The sequence below is a fragment of the Hylobates moloch genome, unplaced genomic scaffold, assembly GCF_009828535.3.
Source record: "Hylobates moloch isolate HMO894 unplaced genomic scaffold, HMol_V3 SCAFFOLD_16, whole genome shotgun sequence".
Lineage (NCBI taxonomy): Eukaryota > Metazoa > Chordata > Mammalia > Primates > Hylobatidae > Hylobates > Hylobates moloch.
This window is the reverse complement of record NW_026652291.1, coordinates 3573818-3596469: the sequence shown is the minus strand read 5'-3', so window position 1 is coordinate 3596469 and position 22652 is coordinate 3573818. Positions and strand designations below refer to the sequence as shown.

Here is a 22652-nt window from a genome sequence, read left to right as displayed (position 1 = left end):
GTAGTGTAAAAGCAACATTTCTGTTAGACTGATATTCATTTGAAGGATAAACACGCCAGCAGGAAAGAGCTGATGATGTGTTGTGTGCTGTTTCACCCTCAGGTACAATCTAAGGTGAACTTGAAATATGACTCTTGGCATAAGGAGGTTCTTAGCAAATTTGGGCAGATGCTAGGATCAAACATGACGGAATTCCATTCCCAGATCTCAAAGGTGAGGATGTAGGATTCTGCCTCTGTAACCAGTCTACTGGTAAACCCCAGCTCTGTGATGAAATACTCCCCTCTCTCTGAACAGTCCCGCCAAGAGTTGGAGCAGCACTCAGTAGACACTGCCAGCACCTCCGATGCAGTGACCTTCATCACCTATGTGCAGTCTTTGAAACGGAAGATCAAGCAGTTTGAGAAGCAAGTTGAGGTGAGCTCTATGGATATTTAAAAATTTTTGGCTGGGCGCGGTGGCTCATGCCTGTAATCCCAGCACTTTGGGAGGCCAAGGCGGGCGGTTCACGAGGTCAGGAGACCGAGACCATCCTGGCTAATGGTGAAACGCCGTCTCTACTAAAAATACAAAAAATTAGCCGAGTGTGGTGGCGGGTACCTGTACTCCCAGCTACTCAGGAAGCTGAGGCAGGAGAATGGCATGAACCCGAGAGGCAGAGCTTGCAGTGAGCTGAAATTGCGCCACTGCATTCCAGCCTGGGCAACAGAGCGAGACTCCGTCTCAAAAAAAAAGAAAAAAAATCATACTAGATCTGTAGTTTAATTTGGCTTCTGCGGTATTTTGCATTCTAAGAGAATGACCTGACTCAACCCTTAAGGCACTCTTTTCTTGGTATGGCCCACAGATCATCTCTATTACAACAGCCTGATGTGCTTGTTAAAACTTAGCGCAGGCCAGGCGCGGTGGCTCATGCCTGTAATCCCAGCACTTTGGGAGGTCAAGCCGGGCAGATCACTTGAGGCCAGGATCACACGAGACCAGCCTGGCCAACATAATGAAACCCTATCTCTACTAAAAATATACAAAAAATTACCTGAGTGTGGTGGCACGTGCCTGTAGTCCCAGATACTCGGGAGGCTGAGGCAGGAGAATCGCTTGAAGCTGGGAGATGGAGGTTGCAGTGAGCTGAGATCGTGCCACTGCATTCCAGCCTGGGCGACAGAGCAAGACTATCTCAAAAAACTAAATAAATAATGAAGAACTCACTGCAGATACTGGGCATCTAGGTTTTTCTTTCTTTTTTTTTTTTTTTTTGAGATGGAGTCTCGCTGTGTCACCTAGGTTAGGGTACGGTGGAGTGATCTCGGCTCACTGCAACCTCTGCCTCCCAGGTTCAAGCAATTCTCCTGTCTCAGCCTCCCGAATAGCTGGAATTACAGGCGCCCACCACCATGCCTGGCTAATTTTTGTATTTTTAGTAGAGACGGGGTTTCTCCATGTTGGCCAGGGTGGTCTCGAACTCCTGGCCTCAAGTGATCTGCCCACCTTGACCTCCCAAAGTGCTGGGATTACAGGCATGAACTACCATGCCCGGCCAATTATCCTTTTAATAACTTGGAATAAAGAGTGAAGCCCAGCTCCACCTTGCTTTGTATCCTGCCCCGGGCCATCCGAATGCAGTGGAGTGCAACATCCAGACTGCTGCGGTGGGCTCTCAGAGGATTGCCCTCTGGCCATGATGTCTTAGGATGTATGGTTTTAGGAGAAGAGCACGTGTATTGATCTTCTGTGTTTTGTGTGAGGCAGCGTCTCACCTGTCACCGAGGCTGGAGTGCAGTGGCAGGATCCTAGCTCACTGCAGCCTCAATATCCCAGGCTCAAACAATCCTCCCACCTCAGTCTCTTGAGTAGCTGGGACTACAGATACATGCCACCATGCCTGGCTAATTTTTTTCTTTTTAAGTAGAGATGAAGTCCTGCCATGTTGCCCAGGCTGGCATTAAACTCCTGGACTCAAGCAATCCACCTGCCTCAGCCTCCCAAAGAGCTGGGATTACAGGCAAGAACCACTGAGTCTGGCCAGCCTTACATGTTTTATAACTATAAAGTGCCTTCTCTTTCATGGGGCTCTAATTAATAATTTCTGTCATTGTTATAGAAGACAAAACTTGATTTATTTTTTAACTCTCAAAGCTCTACCGCAATGGCCAGCGCTTACTGGAAAAGCAAAGGTTCCAGTTCCCACCTTCCTGGCTTTATATTGACAACATCGAGGGAGAGTGGGGAGCCTTCAATGACATCATGCGGCGAAAGGACTCTGCCATTCAGCAGCAGGTGGCAAACCTGCAAATGAAGATTGTCCAGGAGGATCGGGCCGTGGAAAGCCGCACCACCGACCTGCTGACCGACTGGGAGAAGACCAAGCCTGTCACGGTGAGTCCCGCCGGGTGGGGACCCCGGAGACTCCTCACCCAGCAGTGTGACTGGTAACTTTCTTTCAAGCCTAAAAGGCCTTGCCATGACTGAGCTTTCTAGTATTGAAGACTCTTTTCCTTTTTGTAGTTAAAAAAGCAGATGGAGATAGTAAATGTGAAAATATGAAGCCCAGCTTAGACCTCTTTTTACTCAGTATGGCATTCAGGAGCTGGTTTTAAGGAGTAAAGTTTTTCTGTTCTTAGATCATTCTCTTACGTAGATATGCGCAGAAATTAGAATTTAATTTTGTGTAGACAAAGGCCAAGCTTTCCACTGCTGCTGCTAGTTAATTTAATTTTGGTTGGATGGTCTCTGTTTTTGCCAGTGCTGCTGGTGGATTGTGGAGAGGCAGGTTCTGTTGTCTTCGTCACTGTAGCCATTAAACCTTCCACCACCCAGAAACTGCCACATCCACTTTTCTTCATGCATTCAAGTATTTATTGAGCACCGACTGTGTTCCAGGCATTGTTCTAGGTCGTGGAGATATAGCAGTGAGTGAAAAGGACAAGAGTCTCCTACCTTCATGGAATCACGCTCAGTGGGAGAGAGAAACAAAATGAGCAAGAATAGACAGGCAAGGCAGGTGGTGGTGCTGCTGCAACAGAAGCAGATGAGAGGGCGCTGGCTCAGTGGCTACTGCTGTGCCTGGGAGGGTGGTGCAGAAGGGGGCTGGCAACTCGTGCTGATAGCAGAGGTGATAGTAGATAACAGTGTGTTTGGTTTACTGGGAGTGGAATTCAAAATTTTATTTATTTTATTTTTTGCTCCCTTTGTTATTTTTGTTATTTCCTAAGGGTGCATGAAATTATCTGGAGAGCATATAAATACAAATGCCTGGACCCCTCTTCCCTCTATAAATGCTGATCCGATAATACAAACGATACACCTTCTGATCCGAAAACAAACCCGGACTCCCTCCCAATGATCCGTATAAAAACCCTGACTCTCTCTCACAAACACCTGGACCCCTCTCCCCTCTATAAACACTGATCCGATAATACAAACACCTGGACCCGTCTCCCCTCTATAAACGCTGATCCGATAATACAAACACCTGGACCCCTCTCCCCTCTATAAACGCTGATCCGATAATACAAACGCCTGGACTCCTCTCCCCTCTATAAACGCTGATCCGATAATACAAACACCTGGACCCCTCTCCCCTCTATAAACGCTGATCCAGTTGGGTTATGGTGAGTCCCAGGCGATTGGTTTGTTTTCTTTTTAATTTTCAAATTTTTATGTATTTAGGGAATATAAGCGTAGAAAAGACAAATGGAAAAGATATGAACATATTTTGAATATTAATCTTTTTTTCTTATTTGGGGATGTAAGTTTCCCACAGTAGGCCTAATGACAATGACAGATTTAGCCTTCCACAGAGATATGCTGGTTAATTGTCCCATCCTGCCTATAACCGTTTCCGTGCTGCTGGGCCCCTGCAGGTTCTATTGTGTGCTTAATTTTGATTTGATGGTCTCTGCTTTTGCCAGTGCTGCTGTTACTGCTAGGTTATGAGTGCTTGCTCCAGTGGAGGAACTGAATATTAATCAATAGCAAGATTCTGGTCATCAAAATTTGAATATTTCTCATCACCTCACCTTGGTGCCAGTAATGTGTTAGAGTTAAAACTTTTTTTTTTTTTTTTGAGACGGAGTCTTGCTCTGTTGCCCAGGCTGGAGTGCAGTGGCATGATCTCCGCTCACTGCAAGCTCCGCCTCCTGGGTTCATGCCGTTCTCCTGCCTCAGCCTCCCGAGTAGCTGGGACTACAGGCGCCTGCCACCACGCCCGGCTAATTTTTTGTATTTTTTAGTAGAGATGGGGTTTCACCATGTTAGCCAGGATGGTCTCGATCTACTGACCTCATGATCCGCCCGCCTTGGCCTCCCAAAGTGCTGGGATTACAGGCGTGAGTCACCGCGCCTGGCCAAAAATTTTTTTTGGGGCAGAGTCTCACTGTGTCACCCAGGCTGGACTGCAGTGACGTGGTCATAGCTCACTGAAGCCTCCGTTTCCTGGGATCAAGCGTTGTAGCTGGGACTACAGGCGTGCCCCACCATACCCAGCTTACTGTTTATTTTTAGTAGAGATGAAGTCCCAGGCTGGTCTCAAACTCCTGAACTCACAGTCTCCCCACCTTCACCTCCCAAAGTGCTAGGATTACAGGCGTGAGCCACCACATCCAGCCTAAGTAAAATGTTCTTTGATATCTTGCCTTAGTAGAAAACAGTAATATTTTGTACAGCTCTCAACAGTTACTAAAATGAAAAGGAAGTATGCAGATAGTAGTGTTAATGCTGAAGTAGAGTCTGTTTCTGGTAATTTCTCGTTCCTGGCTTGGCTGGGTAACTGATGTAACAACTGTGTTCTCTGGGGAAGTTGTGGCTGGCAGGCCTCGGAGGTTTGTCCTCTTCTGTCACTGGGGATGTGCACTTGAGGCTGAGTCTGTGCTGCCTCTTCTCCCGCCTTCCAGGGTACTGAATAAGACAATGGCTAAATCAAGAGATGCTCCACCATTCTGTTTTATTTATGTAAAATATTGATGTAAAAATTAAATTCACTACTATACACATGTCCAAAGTGGACGTCTTGTTCAATGTTTCCTTATGAAGATGTGTGCAAAGAATCCAAAATGTCCAGAAGCCCTGCAGGCTCTGTGCACCATTTTAAAGCCTAAATGCTCATCTCTCCTGAGACATTGTGCTCCAATTCTCTGTGCTCTGACTGCTTTCAGGGCAACCTTCGCCCAGAAGAGGCACTTCAGGCTCTCACCATATATGAGGGGAAGTTTGGTAGGCTGAAGGACGACAGAGAGAAGTGTGCAAAGGCCAAGGAGGCGCTGGAATTGACAGATACTGGGCTTCTCAGTGGCAGTGAAGAGCGCGTGCAGGTATGAACCATTGGGGAGGGGGTGGAGAATCCCGCTCCCCACCCGTACTCTGCCATTGACTTTGTTCATCCTCAGGGCCCTGCCAGATTCTGGGGTGATTCCTATTTCCAAAGTCAACTGTTTTACTATTCCCAATCGCAGGTGGCCTTAGAAGAATTGCAGGACCTCAAAGGCGTTTGGTCAGAACTTTCTAAGGTTTGGGAGCAAATCGATCAGATGAAGGAGCAACCCTGGGTTTCAGTACAGCCTCGAAAGGTATATCTCATGAAATCGGTGTTTGTGTACGTCTATTTTAACAGTTACAGACCTTATTTAGAATGTGACAAGCCAAGTTTGTGTATTTGTATTGTGAGTTCATAAGATGTCACTTAATGTCCTGCATGTCATTTACATTATTCATCCAAAATGTTGTAAAACTTATTTTGAAACCTTATTTTTTATTTTTTTGAGACGGAGTTTCACTCTTGTTGCCCAGGCTGGAGTGCAATGGCGCGATCTTGGCTCCCTGCCACCTCCGCCTCCCGGGTTCAAGCGATTCTCCTGCCTCAGCCTCCCTAGTAGCTGGGATTACAGGCATGTGCCACCACGCCCGGCTAATTTTGTATTTTTAGTAGAGACGGGGTTTCTTCATATTGGTCAGGCTGGTCTCGAACTCCCGACCTCAAGTGATCTGCTCGCCCCAGCTTCCCAAAGTGCTGGCATTACAGGCATGAGCCACCACGCCTGGCCTGAAACCATTTTTTAAAGAAATATTTCACCATTTAAAGAAATGTTGGCAAGCTAAATAGCATCTTACGTTTCTCTCGGCAGCTTCGACAAAATTTGGATGCCCTCCTAAACCAGCTGAAAAGCTTCCCTGCCCGATTGCGACAGTATGCGTCCTATGAGTTTGTTCAGAGGCTTCTGAAAGGTTACATGAAGGTAGGTGGCCAATATCGCACGGTGATGAGTGTCTGTTAGAAATGCACCTGCACAGATCACTTTGTTTACTTTCTCCACAGATAAATATGCTGGTGATTGAACTGAAATCCGAAGCACTTAAAGACCGCCATTGGAAACAGCTCATGAAAAGGCTTCATGTTAATTGGGTTGTTTCTGAGCTAACCCTTGGCCAAATCTGGGATGTTGACTTGCAGAAAAATGAAGCGATTGTCAAGGATGTACTGCTTGTGGCACAAGGGGAGATGGCTTTGGAAGAATTTTTGAAGCAGGCAAGTAATAGGACTGAACGTCTGCTTTACGTTGTGTTTCGGGCTGTTGTATAGATCTGAGCTGTGTAAAAATGGAGCCTTGTCATCTGTGGTCCTTTTGGTTCTCATAATGCTTGGTCCCTTGTGCAACTAGTGAATGCCTACATATTGATAACGTGCATCTTTCTGGTTTGAATTCAGATAAGAGAAGTGTGGAATACTTACGAACTAGACTTGGTTAATTATCAGAACAAGTGCCGCTTGATCCGTGGCTGGGATGACCTCTTCAACAAGGTCAAAGAGCACATCAACAGCGTCTCGGCCATGAAGCTCTCTCCATATTACAAGGTGCTGTTGCTGGGGAAGCTTTCCCTCCCCACCAGTGGTCTCCCACAATTTCACTATAATACTTTTCACTGACAGTTACTAGGTACCTGTTTTTTATTTTATTTTTTGCGACAGGGTCTCACTCTGTCTCCCACGCTGGAGTGCAGTGGTATGATCACAGCTCACTGCTGCAGCCTTGACTTCCTGGGCTCAAGTGATCCTCCCACCTCAGCCTCCAGGTAGCTGGGACCATAGGCACATGCCACCATGCTGGGCTAACTTTTTATTTTTTGTAGAGACAACATCTCACTATGTTGCCCAGGCTGGTCTCGAACTCCTGGGCTTAAGCAGTCCTTCTGCATTGACCTCCTAAAGTGCCAGGATTACAGGCGTGAGTCACCACAGCCAGTCAATACTTGTTTTTTTGTTTGCTTGCTTTTTTTTTTTTTTTTTCTTTTTTTGAGATGGAGTCTCGCTCTGTCACACAGGCTGGAGTGCAATGGCACGATACCAGCTCGCTGCAACTTCTGCCTCCCAGGTTTAAGTGATTCTCCTGCCTCAGCCTCCCAAGTAGCTGGGATTACAGCTACATGCCACCATGCCTGGCTAATTTTTGTATTTTTGGTTGAGACAGGGTTTCACCATGTTTGCCAGGCTGGTCTCAAACTTCTGACCACCCGCCTTGGCCTCCCAAAATGCTGGGATTACAGGCGTGAGCCACCGCACCCGTCTACTTGTTTTTTAAAATGTGAATCAGATTGCTTCATGAGATCCTGATCTGCACTTTTTCAGTGAATTTTGGCATATCTGTGTGTAAAAGAGTTAGCAGTTTACCTCTGCCCTCTTGTCTGTCCACCAGGTTTTTGAAGAGGATGCACTCAGCTGGGAAGATAAGCTGAACAGGATCATGGCTCTCTTTGATGTGTGGATTGATGTGCAGAGGCGGTGGGTCTACCTGGAAGGTATCTTCACAGGCAGTGCAGACATCAAGCACCTGCTGCCAGTGGAAACCCAGCGGTTTCAGAGGTACGGCCTCCAGCCAGAGAGCCAAGTTTGCCAGCGGCCAGTAACTACACAAAGGCTGACACATGTTTTAATTTCATTTGTAGCATCAGCACCGAGTTTTTGGCTCTAATGAAAAAAGTGTCCAAGTCTCCCCTTGTTATGGATGTTCTGAACATCCAGGGAGTACAGAGGTCTCTGGAAAGATTGGCAGACCTGCTGGGAAAGATCCAGAAAGCATTGGGAGAATATCTGGAAAGAGAGCGGTCATCTTTCCCCAGGTAAGATCCTTGCTTTGACTTGGCCTGGAGTCAAGTTGAATTTCAGTTGTGCATTTTTCCAGTGATCTTCTTTCCCTCTGGGCCTGTGTTTGTTAGTTTTGACATCAAGGATTTTGTTAGCTAATAATACATATAATGATTACCATTCCCTTCCCTGTCATGCAGTGATTACTAATTGTACCCATCTTGGATTTTTTAAATTGTCCTACCTTGGATTTCTTAAATCCTTAATTTAACTATCATCTACCCTCCAAGGCAGCTTGCATTGCATCTCTTCAGTGTTTATCTCTGGCAGTTTTCTTTTTTTTTTTTTTTGAGATGGAGTCTTGTTCTGTCGCCCAGGCTGGAGTGCGTGGTGCAATCTTGGCTCACTGCAACCTCCTTCTCCCAGGTTCAAGTGATTCTCTTTCCTCAGCCTCCTGAGTAGCTGGGATTACAGGTGCCTGCCACCACGCCCAGCTAATTTTTATATTTTTAGTAGAGATGGGGTTTCGCCATGTTGGTCGGACTTGTCTAGAACTCCTGACCTTAGGTGATCCGCTCACCTAAGTCACCTAAGTGCTAGGATTACAGGCATGAGCCACTGCACCCAGCCTCTGACAGTTTTCTAAGTGGCATCTTTTCCTTTCTGAATAGTTGCTTAGACTGAATTGGACAGATTTTTTTTTTTTTTTTTTTTTTTGAGACGGAGTCTCACTCTGTCGCCCAGGCTGGAGTGGCGCAATCTCGGCTCACTGCAAGCTCCGCCTTTCGGGTTCACGCCATTCTCCTGCCTCAGCCTCTCCAAGTAGCTGGGACTACTGGCGCCCACCACCACACCCGGCTAATTTTTTTTTTGTATTTTTAGTAGAGACGGGGTTTCACCGTGGTCTCGATCTCCTGACCTCGTGATCCACCCGCCTCGGCCTCCCAAAGTGCTGGGATTACAATCGTGAGCCACCGCACCCGGCCCAGATTTTTTTTTAAATGAGTTAATAGGCCAGGCGTGGTGGCTCATGCCTGTAATCCCAGCACTTTGGGAGGCCAAGGCGGGCAGATCACCTGAGGTCAGTTTAGGACCAGCCTGGACATGAAACCCTGTCTCTACAAAAATACAAAAATTAGCCAGGCATGATGGCGGCTGCCTGTAATCCCAGGTACTCAGGAGGCTGTGGCAAGAGAATTGCTTGAATCCGGGAGGCGGAGGCTGCGGTGAGCCAAGATTGCGCCGCTGCACTCCAGCTGGGGTGACAGAACAAGACTCCATCTCAGAAAAAAAAGAGTTAATAAATAACTTACTGGCTGGGTGCGGTGGCTCATGCCTGTAATCCCAGCACTTTGGGAGGCAGAGGCAGGCGGGTCACGAGGTCAGGAGATTGAGACCATCCTGGCTAACATGGTGAAACCCTGTCTCTACTAAAAATACAAAAAAAAAATTAGCCGGGCGTGGTGGTGGGCGCCTGTAGTCCCAGCTACTCGGGAGGCTGAGGCAGGAGAATGGCATGAACCCAGGAGGCAGAGCTTGCAGTGAGCCGAGATCGTGCCACTGCACTCCAGCCTGGGCAACAGAGCAAGACTCCGTCTCAAAAATAAATAAACTTTCTAAGGCAAATGACATGAGATTCTTTGCATTCATTGAATTAATTCCTCTTCAAGATCTTGTTAGGTAAGTGTGTATCTTTTGCCAAGGGCTGGAAGAAATTTTGACGTGATCTGAATTTGGGCTGGAGATTGCCACCACCAGCCACATCTTCTTTCCCATCCTGCAGTTTGAAATTTTGCCTTGATTCACCTTATACGTGTATACAGTATTTTCACAACTTGAGTGTTATTTTGATTTTAGGTTCTATTTTGTGGGTGATGAAGATTTGCTTGAAATCATTGGAAACAGCAAGAATGTCGCTAAATTACAGAAGCACTTCAAGAAGATGTTTGCTGGAGTTTCCAGCATCATCCTGAACGAGGATAACTCTGTTGTTTTGGGTATTTCATCTCGGGAAGGAGAGGAGGTAAATTTATGTTTGTAACTTTTAAAACTTCTCTCACATTTTTGCATACCTCATTTCTTAAAATTGTATTTATTTCAGGTTATGTTTAAAACTCCTGTGTCAATTACTGAACATCCCAAAATCAATGAGTGGCTCACATTGGTAGAAAAGGAGATGAGAGTCACCCTGGCCAAACTGCTCGCTGAGTCTGTTACGGAAGTTGAGATTTTTGGTAAAGCAACTTCAATTGACCCAAATACCTACATTACTTGGATTGATAAATACCAGGTAATCTATAGTAGAAGTGAGTGGGCTCATGGTGAAAACGCAGACCAATCTTTAAAATGATCCTTTGGGATCTTGTTTCTGTGTCTTTTAGGCCCAGCTTGTGGTTTTGTCAGCCCAGATAGCCTGGTCTGAGAACGTGGAGACCGCACTGAGCAGCATGGGCGGAGGTGGAGATGCCGCGCCCTTGCACTCCGTGCTGAGCAACGTGGAGGTCACCCTCAATGTGTTAGCAGACTCTGTCCTCATGGAGCAGCCCCCACTCCGAAGGCGGAAGCTAGAACACTTGGTTAGTCTCGCACCTGACTCCTTCCTTACCAGTTAGACTCTTACACCCTCAACCCCGCAGTTAAATGGAAATCATGCTTGAAAAAGGTTTCAGGTAGTATCAAGGAGAACAGTGGATGGTGTATGGATATCCTCTGAGGGTGCGCATTTGACTCCCTGTCCCTATTGAAAGGTAATCTCAGGGGCATGCAGGGGTTACACGACATCACGGTAGAGAGGAAGAGATCAACTTTGGTCAGGATCTCTTGCTCTTTCCTGTCACCTCCCCAGAGAGGTGGCCACAGCAGTGCTAAGCTGCACGGCATGGGCAGTGCCTGCTCCGAGCCCCATGGCAGTGCGTGGCAGACTCTTAGGACAGACATCAGAAAGCTAGTCTTCCATTATGTTTTAAGATAGTTGCACAATGTTAAAATATTTAAAGCCAGGTGTTTCTGTTTCTTTGTTTTTGCTGCAGCTCTGGGTTCTGTGTAATACCATCTCATGAGTAACATTTCTCTCATCTCTGAAAGTGAATTTGCCTTTTGGAACATTTACTGAAAGCCATTGTAACTGGACCTAGAACCTCAATTTCAGTTTAACAGTCCACAAATCCGGAGAATGCACTGTATTGCTTTAGTGTAGATGAACTTTTAAAGTGACTCTCTTTCTTCAGATTACAGAGTTGGTTCACCAGAGAGATGTTACAAGGTCCTTGATCAAAAGCAAGATTGACAACGCCAAATCTTTTGAATGGCTCAGCCAGATGCGATTTTACTTTGACCCTAAGCAAACTGATGTGTTACAGCAGTTGTCAATTCAAATGGCAAATGCCAAATTTAACTATGGCTTTGAGTACCTGGGTGTTCAGGACAAACTGGTCCAGACCCCCCTCACTGACCGCTGCTATTTGACAATGACACAAGCCTTGGAGGCCAGGCTGGGGGGTTCCCCATTTGGTAAGTTCTTCCACAGATCTGGACAGATGGAATCATATTAAAATGTTTAAAGATAAAGCTAATGATTTGAATGTACTTCTTTTAGAGATGGAGTCTCTGTCGCTCAGGCTGGAGCACAGTGGCATAATCTTGGCTCACTGCAAGCTCCGCCTCCCGGGTTCAAGCCATTCTCCTGCCTCAGCCTCCTGAGTAGCTGGGATTACAGGCACACGCCATCACACCAGGCTAATTTTTGTATTTTTCGTAGAGACAGGGTTTCACCATGTTGGCCAGGCTGGTCTCAAACTCCTGACCTGGTGACCCGCTCACCTCGGCCTCCCAAAGTGCTGAGATTATAGGCGTGAGTCACCATGCCCAGCCTGAATGTATTTCTTAATTATGTGGTGTGTACATTCTAAAATCTTAAATTTGTTTGTATTTATTACTACTTTGATTTTTTTTTGAGATGGAGTCTTGCTCTGTCTCCCAGGCTGGAGTTCAGTGGTGCAACCTTGGCTCATTGCAACCTCTGCCTCCCGGGTTCAAGCGATCTCCTGCCTCAGTCTCCCAAGTAGCTGGGACTACAGGCAGCCACCACCATGCCCAGCTAATTTTTGTATTTTTAGTGGAGATGGAGTTTCACCATGTTAGCCAGGCTGGTCTCGAACTCCTGACCTCAGGTGATCTGCCTGCCTCTGCCTCCCAAAGTGCTGGGATTACAGGCATGAGCCACTGCACCTGGCCACTACTTGGATTTTTTAAATGAGTTGCTTTTTGTAGTTCTTTTAAAGCTAAAGATATGTTTTCAGTTAGGTAATGGACTCAAGCACTCTTGCTTTTCTTTAAACAGGACCTGCTGGAACTGGGAAAACAGAGTCTGTCAAAGCTCTTGGCCATCAGCTTGGACGGTTTGTTTTAGTTTTCAACTGTGATGAAACCTTTGATTTCCAGGTGAGACACTTTATGGGATCCACCTAAAATGTAATGCCCTGCAGGGATCATTTGGGGAATATCGAGCTCGTACCTCTCTCAAAGCCATTGGTCTTACAGCTCAGCGTTGTTTATATGGCCTCCTGAGTCCTGTAGTAGGGATACGTGTTATTTTGAAGTGTTTGAGGTGTCCAGCATACATGCTTTGAAGTTGACTTTAGTTTCATGTTTTCAAAGTTAGATCTTTAATGTAATATTTTTCTAAAATGTCGGATTTTTGAAGACATTTTTAGTGCCTGTGTCTTGGAATAAGCACATGTTATGGAAGAGGTTTATCTTTAATCAACAAAAAGTGATAGAATAAAAACAGTAGCTTTGTCATTGAGATTTTATTGGCACAGAAGAAAGAAGGTGTTATGCTTTACATCTGTCATGATAACGGCTGTTGTTCATGAAGTAACTGCTGTGTGTAGGCTCTGGGCCCCTCACCTGAGGTGTGACTCTAATTTATCCTTCACAGCCACCGTGGGAGAAGGTAGTATTCCATTTCACAGATGAGGAGATGTGCATTTCAAAAAGACGTGACTTGCCCAAGGCCAAGCAGATCGTCAGAGTCAGGGTTTGAGCCCCGTGAAGCCAGCACTGAGGCAGGTGGTATGGTAGTCTGCTCAGGCCACCATATCCAAGCAGCACAGGCTGTGTGGCTTAACAATAGAAATATATTTCCTCACAGCTCTGGAGGCTGGGGAGTCCAAGATCAAGGTGCCAGCGGGGTTCAGTTCCCAGTGAGGGCCCTCTTCCTGGCTTTGCATATGGCTATTTTGTCGCCACAAGGCCTTTCCTCGGAATACATGCAGGGAGAGCACTCTGGTTCCTCCTCCTCTTCTTATAAGGGCACCAGTCCTATGGATCAGCGGCCCCAACCCTTATGGCTTCATTTAACCTTAGTTATGTCCTTACGTGCTCTTTCGCTAAAGACAAACCCACTAGGGTTAGGCATCAACATACTAATTTGTGGCAAGGGAGAGGGGAGACAATTGAGGGCACAGCAGGTGGTTTTAGCTTCTTTCTTCCTCTCCTTTCCAGGCAATGGGCCGGATCTTTGTGGGCCTTTGCCAGGTGGGTGCCTGGGGCTGCTTTGACGAGTTCAACCGCCTGGAGGAGCGGATGCTGTCGGCTGTGTCCCAGCAGGTGCAGTGCATACAGGAAGCACTGCGTGAACATTCCAACCCCAACTACGACAAGAGTAAGACACCTTTTCTTCAAAAATTATTTAGAGAGTGTAGAGGGAAATTCCCTAGTGAACTAATTTTCTACCTCTTGGATTAGAAATAAGCAAGAATTTAGTTCACAGGAACTCACTGTTGCAGGCAGTATAGTGAGCTGTGGTTAAAGACGGAAGGTAAGAAACCCAGGCCAGGCGTAGTGGCTCACATGTGTGATCCCAGGACTTTGGGAGGCCAAGGAGGGCAGATCAGTTGAGGTGAGGAGTTCAAGACCAGTTTGGCCAACATAGTGAAACCCGTCTCTACTGAAAATATAAAAATGAGCCTGACATGGTGGTAAATGCCTATAATCCCAGCTACTCAGGAGGCTGTGCAGGGAGAGTCCCTTGAACCCAGGAGGCAGAGGTTGTAGTGAATTGAGATCATGCCACTGCACTCCAGCCTGGGCTACAGAGCAAAACTGTCCCCCCAAAAAGAGAAACCCAGGACTGTACTGCATCACAGCTTTTAGTCCTCATTCTAGGGCAGCAGCATAGAGGTTTCTACGTCCTAGGACAACCAAAAACCTGAGCAGTCCTTCCTCAGCCAGCCAGATGCCCCCATGCCCCCTTAGAGCTTGTGTGTTCCCTCCACGGCCTTTGCCACGGGATGAATGTGACCTCTAGTGTGGGCCCTTGGTGCCCCCTCTTCTCACATCATCAGAGAGCCAGCCTCCCCAGCCACCTGTCTGGCCAGTGTCCTGCCGTCTGTCTTTGGAAACAAGCCCTTTATCACGATAGGAGCAGCTGTCAGAGAGGCCCCAGGGACCACTTCCCTTCCCGGTTCAACACAAAGTCCCAGCATGTGGGGTCAGGGAGGGTGGGATGCTGAAGGAGGCAAACATTTGGGTATTGGGTAGGTGTGAAATTCTGTCTTATGTGCACAGTGTAGCTTTTAATGTTTCCTCCTAAATAAAACAAAAGGAGTGTGGAGGAAAGCAACACTTGCCTTTACGATCAGTATTCTCTTAAGGCGGGAATACACTCTGTTACGAAGTGGCTCAGAGGTGCTTGGAGGTTTGGGGTTTTTTTTATTGTGATGATGCTAGGAGCATGATCTAAGCCAGTCAGTGTCGCGGCATTTATTCCTTTTTATTTTTGCACATTTGTTGGACTGCATCTCTATCTCGAGTTTTCCATGACACTCAGTGTTGTGTTGCCCAAATGAAATAGTGGTCTCTGCCTCTGGTGGCTTGACCTGGGACACATTTGCACATGAGGTACATGGGAATAGGTCCACCTGGCCTGGGAGAGCGTGGCTGGTGGTCCCTGAAGAAAGGCCAGAGAGCAGCCCCCCAGGAAGCCTCTACTCCAGCTCCCTGGGAGAACGAGAGCTTTGTCTGTTGTTTTAGAGACATTTTAGAATGGGTTTTTTTGTTCGTTTGTTTTTTAACATTTCTAGTCTTAACACTATCATCTTGTTCTCAGCCTCTGCCCCCATTACTTGTGAGCTGCTGAACAAACAAGTCAAGGTGAGCCCAGACATGGCCATCTTCATCACCATGAACCCTGGCTACGCGGGCCGGTCTAACCTTCCTGACAACTTGAAGAAGCTGTTCCGGAGCTTGGCTATGACCAAGCCCGACCGGCAGTTAATCGCCCAGGTCATGCTCTACTCACAGGGTTTCCGCACTGCTGAAGTGCTTGCCAACAAAATCGTCCCGTTTTTTAAGTAAGTAGCCTAGAATTCTTCATAATCATGTTTCTTGCATATGTTAAATGTGTCCATTTAACCTTAAAATTTTTATGTGTAACGATGGTACGTCTTTCAAAATATCCATCTCTGATTTCTTGACACTTGACCCTATTATTGCTTAAGGTATACTGTTTTTAAAGAAAGCCTTTTTTTTTCTTTTCTAGACTATGTGATGAGCAGCTCTCTTCCCAAAGCCATTATGACTTTGGTCTTCGGGCTTTGAAGAGTGTGCTGGTGAGTGCAGGCAATGTGAAGAGAGAGAGAATCCAGAAGATAAAGAGGGAGAAAGAGGAACGAGGGGAAGCAGTTGATGAAGGAGAAATTGCTGAAAATCTCCCTGAACAAGAGGTTCGTTACAAACGTTTTGATCATTCAAACCTTATACGTTATTTAAATTTACCTTTTTAACATTTAAGCCATGACTTGTGAGTTCTTCTTGAGTTCACGTGTCTTGGGATGGCTGGAATAGACTGTAATGTTGACCCAGTGAGTCGAGGGCACGAATGTGGGCGAGTGGTGGTCGCACCCTTTGTTCACCAACAGTTACTGATCACGCACCTCCTGGAGATGCAGCGGGCGGTACTCGAGCCGTGCTCCGCTGCTCACAGCCCAGTCCTCTCCCCGTAGATTCTGATACAGAGCGTCTGTGAGACGATGGTGCCGAAGCTGGTGGCAGAGGACATCCCGCTGCTGTTCAGCCTCCTGTCAGACGTGTTCCCTGGAGTCCAGTATCACAGGGGTGAGATGACTGCCCTTCGAGAAGAGCTGAAGAAAGTGTGTCAGGAGATGTATTTGACATATGGAGATGGAGAAGAAGTTGGTGGAATGTGGGTTGAAAAGGTAACTTGGATTGTTTCACTGGCCACTGCCCTCACAGACCCTGCTGACTTTAGTGTCCAGTAATGACAACCGTGGGCCCTTTGATGAAACTGTCCACAAAGGCTGTGGAGGTGCATAATATGCTTTATGAAGATTTGCCCATGGCCTATTTGAAATTTTTTTGTTGTTTAAATGAAGAGGAAATAATACTTAACCTGAAAATTTTACGTGATACAGTTCAATTTCTGAAAATGCTAAGTGCATGACTATATTGGAAAGTTGTTTATACTGGTAAAAATTCTGCTTACAAGACTTTCCAGTGCCAGAGATGAACAACCTAAATCGCTGATCAATACGTAGTTTACATTCTGTATTGGCTTCTTTCCTTCCTCTATGTGATTCATTTAAGAAAAAGTTTATTGTTTACACAAGCTCTGTGTGTTTAGCCTGAGAGACGCTGTACGGGATTGAACACACGGCTCATCCATTCGGTCTCTGGTTGTCCTTGGCGGGATCTGATGTGTCCTTGTTGAGGCTGCTCATTGGTGTGTCCTATCCCACTGACTCCAGCCTTCCTGACTTACCAAAGAAATCGCCACAGTTTGGAAATGTTTTTTTAGATGTGACCTGTGTCACATCTCTCCAGTTGGGGAGTTTCAGTACTTGCCTTTAATAATCCATAGATAGGCGCTTGTAATCCCAGCTACTTGGGAGAGTGAGGCAGGATAATCACTTGAACCTGGGAGGTAGAGCTTGCGGTGAGCTGAGATTGTGCCACTGCACTCCAGTCTGGGCGACAGAGAGACTCTGTTTTAGAAAAAAAAAAAAAAATCCATACGTAATGTTTCTTGCTCACTTTCACAAGAGGTGGCTGAGTGAGGAGCTGTCCCCATTCCTCCTCTGGGATGGTCACTGTGCTGGTCTCTTGGGCCCTGCAGGTTCTCCAGCTCTATCAGATCACCCAGATCAATCATGGCCTGATGATGGTGGGGCCCTCGGGAAGTGGGAAGAGCATGGCCTGGCGTGTCCTGCTGAAGGCGTTGGAGAGACTCGAGGGTGTGGAAGGTGTGGCCCATATCATCGACCCCAAGGCCATCAGCAAAGACCACCTCTACGGAACCCTGGACCCCAACACCAGGGAATGGACAGATGGGCTCTTCACACACGTGCTGAGAAAGTACGTCGTCTTTGATCTGTGTTTGTGTTCTCCTGGATATGGGCCCTAAGTACTTTGCTCTCACAAGAGCAGAGTATACGCTATTTTTCAACTGAAGTCTGAGCAAATTAAAGGTCACTTCAGAAACCATCATCGGTAAACATGCCTAACGTTAAAATCTTGATTTAGTCAGCAGCTGTTTTAAAATCCTTCCCAACCAGGATCATCGACAGTGTGAGAGGCGAGCTACAGAAGCGCCAATGGATCGTCTTCGATGGCGATGTGGATCCAGAGTGGGTTGAGAACTTGAACTCGGTGCTGGATGACAATAAGCTCCTAACTCTGCCCAATGGAGAGCGCCTCAGTCTCCCACCCAATGTAAGTGACCTTTCGTATGTCATCAACTGAATAATTCCTTTTGGCCAACTAAAATTCATGTGCTAGCTAAGTGCAGCTCTGGAGTCATGGACCCAGATTCCATGGAGTAGCGAGCATAGCGTCTAAGTGATTTTCAGAGCTAGCATCTCAACTGCTAGATGTTTTTTCCATTTCCATGGCTAGTGAGAAACATTTTAATAGGTTTTATTAATGGCTTTCTATCATTTATTGAGTAATAAGCACACTCTACGATGATCAGTTAACCCTGTATGGTGGGGTTGTCGTTAAGGTTTCTTAAGCTGTTACACATCTATAGAGTTGGGAAAATGAGAAATTTGGAATGGGGCTTTCTAGGCTGTCCCTTGGGAAATGAGTGCACGATACAGGTGCCTGACAACACCTACTGATCAGTAAACACAGCCAGGCTCGGTGTGGATTTGCACTGAGTCAGACCCTGTTCTAGATGCTGAAAATACAGCAGTAAGAAAGCAAGAAGACAGGCTGGGCGCAGTGGCTTACGCCTGTAATCCCAGCACTTTGGGAGGCCCAGGTGGGTGGATTACGAGGTCAGGAGATCGAGACCATTCTGGCTAACATGATGAAACCCCGTCTCTACTAAAAATACAAAAAATTATCCGGGCATGGTGGGGGGCACCTGTAGTCCCAGCTACTCAGGAGGCTGAGGCAGGAGAATCGCTTGAACCTGGGAGGCGGAGGTTGCAGTGAGCCGAGATCGCGCCATTGCACTCCAGCTTGGGTGACAGAGCAAGACTCCGTCTCAAAAAAAAGGCAGGAAGACAAAAGCCCTTGCTCACGTGTGATGCAGAAAATGGACAAACAAAATAAATAGTGATTGATGCAAAGAAAAAAAGAAATGGAAAGTGCGCTGTCAGGTGTTGGTGGGGGTTGGAGGTTAAAATGTGAAGCCTTCCCTGAGAACGTGGTTTGAGCAGACACTTAGGGGAGTGAGGGAGTAGGTCCCAAGTCTCCCAAGTATGTTGGGCAAAGGAACACACAGCAGGAGTAGCAGGTCTGGGACAGGGGGCTGTTGTACGTGAGGACAGCAAGGGGTAGTCGGCTGAAGCGGAGAGGACTGGGGAGGACAAGTCAGGGCTGAGACCAGAGAGGAAACGAGCCAGGTCAGGGGCCCTGGAGGTCATTGTGGGGGTGTGAGTTGTACACTGGGTAAGCTGGGATCCGTGGAGCAGCCTGGACAGGAGCGATGTTCCCTGATGTATGTCCACGAAGATCCATCTGGCTGCCATTTGGAGAATGAAGAGGGCAGGGTGAAAGCCAGGAGGCCAGTTGGAGGCTGCCTCAGACCTCCAGGCACCAGGGACAGGGGGTGAGCTGGCAGCAGTGAAGGTGCTGAGAGGTGACTGACTGTGGCCGGAGTTTAAAGCATGCGTGGGATTTGCTGATGGACTAGATGTGGGTGTGAGGGAAAGGATTCAAGGATGATGGCAAGGTTTCTGGCCTGATCAGCTTATGAGCCTTTAACAACAAGGCTTAGGATTGGTATTTATCTCAGCTTCAGGAGCCAGCCATGGATTCTTAGTACTGCCTGAAAGTGTGCTCTTACTCCAACAACTCAAATTCCGCTCTGACAGCAGATCCAGTAGAGTCTAACTGTTGTCAGAGGAGAATGATCTCCTTGCGGGGCAATTACAGCTCTGAGGTTAAGGCTCTGGAGTCCTATCACCTGCTTTGAATCTCAACCACTTACTAGCAGTGGGACCCCAGCGAGTCACCTGCACCGTCTTTAAACTGGAGATGAGGCTGGGCACGGTGGTTCGCGCCTGTCATCCCAGTACTTTGGGAGGCCAAGGCAGGTGGATCATCTGTGGTTAGGAGTTTGAGACCAACCTGACCAACACGATGAAACCCCATCTCTACTAAAATGACAAAAAATTAGCTGGGCGTGGTGGCACATGCCTGTAATCCCAACTACTCAGGAGGCTGAGACAGGAGAATCGCTTGAACCCGGGAGGCACTGCAGCGAGTCGAGATCACGCCATTGCATTCGAGCCTGGGCAACAGGAGCAAAACTCCATCTCAAAAAAAAAACAAACAAAAAAAAAAACACCAGAGACGACAGCGTGCCTGCCTGGTCAGGTTATGTGAGACTGCTGGAGGGATCCAGGCCCGGTGGGCATCCAGGACACAGTCACTGCTGACGTCACCCTTGGAGGGACTGTTGCTTCTGTGCCCTCAAGAAGAGTGGGAAACCTTAAACAAGGTGGTCTGCCCTGCTCTTCTCCCTGCTACACACACTTGTCCTGCCCAGATTCCTGTAGAAAGAATGGTGAATACTATAATGATGTGAGCTGTAGGCGTTTTTTGTTTTTTTTTTTAAATAAGTGCAGAAAAAAAATTTTTGAGACAGGTTTTCACTGTCACCCAGGCTGGAGTGCAGTGGCATGATCTTGGCTCACTGCAACCTCCACCTCCCAGGCTCAAGTGATTCTTCTGCCTCAGCCTCCCAAGTAGCTGCAATTACAGGCACACGCCACCATGCCCAGCTACTTTCTGTATAGGAAGATTAAGTTTTAAGTCACCCTTTCAGTGTGTATATAGGTAAAAGAATCGTAATGTCCAGGTTTGTTCCAAACCTATGTCATTAAATCTGCTTAATGTTTTCTTTCAAGGTGAGAATAATGTTTGAGGTACAGGACTTGAAATACGCAACCTTGGCCACAGTGTCGCGCTGCGGCATGGTCTGGTTCAGTGAGGATGTGCTGAGCACCGACATGATCTTCAACAACTTCCTGGCCAGGCTGCGCAGCATCCCGCTGGATGAAGGGGAGGATGAGGCACAGCGGCGGCGCAAGGGCAAAGAGGATGAGGGGGAGGAGGCCGCTTCCCCCATGCTGCAGGTACGCCCAGGTGGGACCCACATATCATGACGTGAGGGTGCTAGGATGTTCAGATATGATCTCGCTGTGTTGCCCAGGCTGGTCTTGAACCCCTGGGCCCAAGCAATCCACCTGCCTTGGCCTCTCAAAGTGCTGGGATTATAGGTGTGAGTCACTGTACCCAGCCAAGTTTTGTGTAATCAGTGTTGTCTTCTGCCAGCTTAAACAAGGAAGCCCAGCTGTAGCAGCTACAAATGTTAAAAGTTATGTATGGGAAAGTTTAAAGAATTCTTTTCGTTATCTTACTTTTCTCTACAAATTGATGAAAGACTGCTCTTTTCCATGTTCAGTGGGAAAACCAAAGTTCCTGGGAAGCAGGGTTTTTGAGAACCACCAGGGTGAAGGAAAATGAAGATTGGTCATTGAAGCTTCATCCAAAATTAGTTTTTCAAGGTCGTATGACCTTCTCCTGGGACCAGGTTAGAATCGATGAAACTCGCCTGCCTTTTGAAAGATAGTTAAGTATCACTCATTCCACTTTCTAGATCCAAAGAGATGCAGCTACAATCATGCAACCGTACTTCACGTCCAACGGCCTGGTCACCAAGGCGCTAGAGCACGCCTTCCAGCTGGAGCACATCATGGACCTAACACGCCTGCGCTGCCTGGGCTCCCTCTTCTCCATGCTGCACCAGGCCTGCCGCAACGTGGCGCAGTATAACGCCAACCATCCCGACTTCCCCATGCAGATCGAGCAGCTGGAGCGCTACATTCAGGTCAGGGGGCATCAGGGGCTTCCCAGAGCTCACCACTGCGCCAGACCACAGGTCTGAGGACCTCTGAAATGCTGCACCTGTGTGGATGTGCGCTCTCTCCTAGGCGAGGGCAAAGCCTTCGTTGAGGGGCTAGGAAAGGTGCAATGGGTGTCTGTGATGCAGGAAGACTGGGAACCACTGTCTTTAGGTTAACTTTGCTGTAAGTGTCTTTCTTTTGTTGTTGAAATTTTATAAAAATCAAAGTTTAATTCCTTTTTTAATAGCGATATCTGGTTTATGCCATACTCTGGTCCCTGTCTGGAGACAGCCGGCTAAAAATGAGAGCAGAGCTGGGTGAATACATCAGAAGAATCACGACCGTGCCTCTGCCCACTGCGCCCAACATACCCATTATCGATTATGAGGTGAGCATGCAGTTACAGCCCGTGTTTCTGATGCTTGCCTTGTTGATTTAACTCATCCTGGAACAACCTGACCATGGACCTTGACTTCGTCTTTTCATTTTATTCCATTTCATAGAAGGACTTTATCCTTTTAGTTCCATGTGTTAGCAAAGAATGCAGATTAACCTGACCAATTGCTTCCTTATTCTGAAAGTTCAAGTTTGTGTTCAGGTAAACAAACCTCGTGAGGAGGCACCTTGGTTCCAGCCGGACTCACACTTCCATCTGTGTGTGTAGGTGTCCATCAGTGGAGAGTGGTCTCCGTGGCAGGCCAAGGTGCCTCAGATTGAAGTGGAGACGCACAAGGTGGCAGCCCCTGATGTCGTCGTGCCAACACTGGACACAGTCCGCCACGAAGCCCTCTTGTACACTTGGCTGGCCGAGCACAAGCCCCTGGTCTTGTGTGGCCCTCCTGGGTCTGGCAAGACCATGACACTCTTCAGCGCCCTCCGGGCCTTGCCTGACATGGAGGTAAAGAGGCCAGGAGGTGGACAGCAGACCTTTTGGTGTTGAGCATGGGGTTGGTCTTACAGTGTCACGGTTTTGTGTCTTCCCTCCAAAGGTGGTGGGTCTCAACTTCTCCAGTGCTACTACTCCAGAGCTGCTTCTGAAGACTTTTGATCACTACTGCGAGTACAGGCGCACGCCTAACGGAGTTGTTTTGGCTCCTGTTCAACTTGGAAAGTGGCTGGTGTTGTTCTGTGATGAAATCAACTTGCCAGATATGGATAAATATGGGACCCAGAGGGTCATATCCTTCATCAGACAGGTT

The 22652-nt window shown here is 47.3% G+C and overlaps 1 protein-coding gene across 1 annotated transcript in view; it reads left to right on the top strand.

Annotated features, from left to right (window-relative positions):
• The window catches only part of DYNC1H1 (dynein cytoplasmic 1 heavy chain 1), an 85660-nt gene that overhangs the window by 33036 nt on the left and 29972 nt on the right, over positions 1-22652 (top strand). The window contains exons 14-39 of the mRNA XM_032180539.2: positions 103-213; positions 298-417; positions 2137-2376; positions 5154-5309; positions 5451-5564; positions 6120-6230; positions 6311-6520; positions 6701-6847; positions 7686-7852; positions 7936-8109; positions 9932-10097; positions 10176-10364; positions 10456-10650; positions 11302-11584; positions 12414-12514; positions 13580-13739; positions 15186-15429; positions 15618-15801; positions 16081-16293; positions 17211-17449; positions 17650-17806; positions 20455-20682; positions 21207-21437; positions 21701-21841; positions 22118-22351; positions 22443-22649. Coding sequence (XP_032036430.1) covers positions 103-213; positions 298-417; positions 2137-2376; positions 5154-5309; positions 5451-5564; positions 6120-6230; positions 6311-6520; positions 6701-6847; positions 7686-7852; positions 7936-8109; positions 9932-10097; positions 10176-10364; positions 10456-10650; positions 11302-11584; positions 12414-12514; positions 13580-13739; positions 15186-15429; positions 15618-15801; positions 16081-16293; positions 17211-17449; positions 17650-17806; positions 20455-20682; positions 21207-21437; positions 21701-21841; positions 22118-22351; positions 22443-22649 — 4722 coding nt within the window. The remainder of the gene's footprint in view (positions 1-102; positions 214-297; positions 418-2136; positions 2377-5153; positions 5310-5450; positions 5565-6119; positions 6231-6310; positions 6521-6700; positions 6848-7685; positions 7853-7935; positions 8110-9931; positions 10098-10175; positions 10365-10455; positions 10651-11301; positions 11585-12413; positions 12515-13579; positions 13740-15185; positions 15430-15617; positions 15802-16080; positions 16294-17210; positions 17450-17649; positions 17807-20454; positions 20683-21206; positions 21438-21700; positions 21842-22117; positions 22352-22442; positions 22650-22652) is intronic.